Below are 2,675 nucleotides of genomic sequence, written 5' to 3'. Positions count from 1 at the left end.
TATCATATTTCAGTTCTCACAGGCACCATCAGTTCTTAGTTGTGCTTTTGCTATAGTTCCTAAACTGTTCTCTTACAGATTTATAAAGAATTTAAAATGCCATGAAGAAATGCTAATGATAGAATGGTACAAAACAATGTAAAATGAAAAGTTTATATGCACTAAGGTCATGTCTTCATGGCACGGACAGACTCTAAGAAATAAACATTTGGAATAGAGGGATTATATATCTTTTAATTCCAAAATTCTTTAATGGGCTTGCAGTAAGTCACTAATGGGGAAAAAATAATAAAAGTGGGAGAAGGCTCAGCATCATAGTTTTAGATATTCCTCAGGTCACCGTTAGGAATGAAGAAAGTCCAATTTCATTGTGTCCTGTATTTTGATATAATGACCAATTGACAGAATAAACTAAACAATAGTCATGATTCCAAAATTTTAGGTAGACACGTGTCTAAATGGATGGACATGTGTCTAATGCATTAGAAAGACTCTTGAGTTCTTTAATAATCAGGTATCATAAAAGACCATAAAGTTATAACATTATTATTCAACTTGTAAGTTGTTGCACACATGGGAAGTAGCATTACTCTTCTGATCTTAAAACATTCTTGCTGGTCAAACCCAAGGGTTTTACTACATTTTCAGGGAACACCACTTCTTCATCCTGCTTCGGATCTGCTGGGTCTTTACACTGTAGATGATTGGATTCATCAGGGGTGGAAAGAGAATATAGATATTGCCCATGAGGACATGGACCGAAGGGGTGAGATGCTTTCCAAAGCGGTGCACCATGGTGAGACCAATGATGGGGATGTAAAAGACCAGGACAGCACAGATGTGGGACACACAGGTCTGCAAGGACTTGAGCCTCTCCTCGCGGGATGCAATTGCCAGCACTGTGTGCAAGATGAAAACGTAGGAGATGAGAATAAGCACAGCGTCTAACAACAAGGTACAGATCACCAGAGCCAGGGCATAGAGGCTGTTAAAGCGGATGTCAGAGCAGGCGAGCCGGAGCAGGTCCTGGTGCAGGCAGAAAGAGTGGGAGAGGATGTGAGGGCGGCAGTAATGGAAGAACTTCAGGCGAATGATGACAGGGAGAATGGACAAAGCTGCCCTCATCAAAATGGCCACCATGAAGTGAATGACTCTACTGTTAGTCAGGAGGGATGTGTATCTCAGAGGATTGCAGATTGCAGTGAAGCGATCAAAGGCCATGGCAAGAAGGACCCCAGACTCTATGGAGGACAGACCGTGGATAAAGTAAGTTTGGGCAATGCAAGCATCTCGACTAACTTCTTGGTTGAGCCCCCACAGGACCCCCAGCACCGTGTGCACTGTGGACAGCCCCATGCACAGGTCAGTGAGGGCCAGCATGGCCAGGAAGTAGAACATGGGCTGGTGCAGGCTGGGCTCTGTCCGGATCACATGCAGCACCATGCAGTTTCCCAGGAAAACCAAGGTATAGATGGAGGAGAAGGGAATGGAAAACCAGGGATGGTACTGGTCCAGGCCAGGGAACCCTGTGAGAATGAATATTGAGGTATTGATAATGGAAGCAGAAGAAACAGGCATGATTATTTGAAGGTAATGTTCAAGACGAGATCAATATTTACTGACAGTTTTGTCAAACTGTCTGCTGTGTGGGGGCAGTTGAGTCTAACACAGGTCCTCACACTGTAGCACAGGTCAAGCTAACGTAGACGCCAGGGAAGCCCCCTCTCCAGGAGGAGCTACAGCACAGGACGGTCTCACAGGGAAGCTCCTTGGTATCAGGTCTCAGGTTATGGGAGCAAATCAATGTCCTGACCGTTGTGGGCAAATCAGATCATGCCCTTCATTTGCTTTTAGTCCCTCTGAGCCGCTTGCAGGACACACAGCAGGTGACAGTGGCAAAGCTATTGAGAGCATAGGGCTGCTCCTGCTCTGCTGTCCCGAGGAAGCCTCTGCACGCTGTCCTGTGGCCAGTGCTTGTGGCACAAGGAGTCAGAAGGCTCCGGTTTATGAGGAAGGAATGAGAGGATTGTGTGGACCGGGTGGACCCAGGCTCCTGGGAGGCACTCTTCCCTCTTGGTGGCTGATGCAAGTGGAAGATTCCACCTGGTCACTGCAGGCTAGTGGCTCCCTGGGATTGAGAGGACTGGGTAAATGGCAGAATTTTCCAGATCTTTGTCAGGGAGAGAGATTCACTGGGTCGACTGAAAATTCAGTACCTACTCTAAAGGAGATGGAACGAGGTAAACAGGGAGAAAGGGTGTATCAGTATACCAAATAATTTTGAGTCTCCATATCTATCTGAATCAATAAAAATGTTTATATAAGGCTTATTTATTTCTTCCCCAAATTTCACCTTTATTTTTCACTGAATCCTTAGTAAACATTTCTCCATTTTCTGAGCCCCTCAGAAAGGGTGACAATTGTGAAATATACCTAGAGGACTCTGTATAACATAGACCAATGATTTTGAGGAAAAAGACTGCCTCAACCTTATCCCAATTGAGGGAAAGGAATACTCTTTGGTCCAGCTGTCTCAGAATTCCTGTCTCATCTAAGGACAACAGGGACCACCATTCAAAGATTGTGCATTCTAAGCCAGAGAGGGAAAAAAAAAGGAGCCTGGTGGTGGTAGAGGGGGAGGAAGACCACTGTGGAAATCCTTGTGGAGGTCACTC

General features: G+C 45.3%; 1 protein-coding gene across 1 annotated transcript; it reads right to left on the bottom strand.

Moving 5' to 3' along the window:
* Window positions 1–525: 525 nt before the first annotated feature.
* LOC125916752 (olfactory receptor 51V1-like) lies at window positions 526–1,588 on the bottom strand. Its single transcript, XM_049623054.1, has one exon. The coding sequence runs from the start codon at window positions 1,576–1,578 to the stop codon at window positions 637–639; it is 942 nt and encodes a 313-aa protein (XP_049479011.1). The 5' UTR covers window positions 1,579–1,588; the 3' UTR covers window positions 526–636.
* Window positions 1,589–2,675: the final 1,087 nt, after the last annotated feature.

This window comes from Panthera uncia, chromosome D1, assembly GCF_023721935.1.
Source record: "Panthera uncia isolate 11264 chromosome D1, Puncia_PCG_1.0, whole genome shotgun sequence".
NCBI lineage: Eukaryota > Metazoa > Chordata > Mammalia > Carnivora > Felidae > Panthera > Panthera uncia.
Note: the sequence above shows the minus strand (reverse complement) of the source record. Positions and strands in the feature narration are given on the sequence as shown.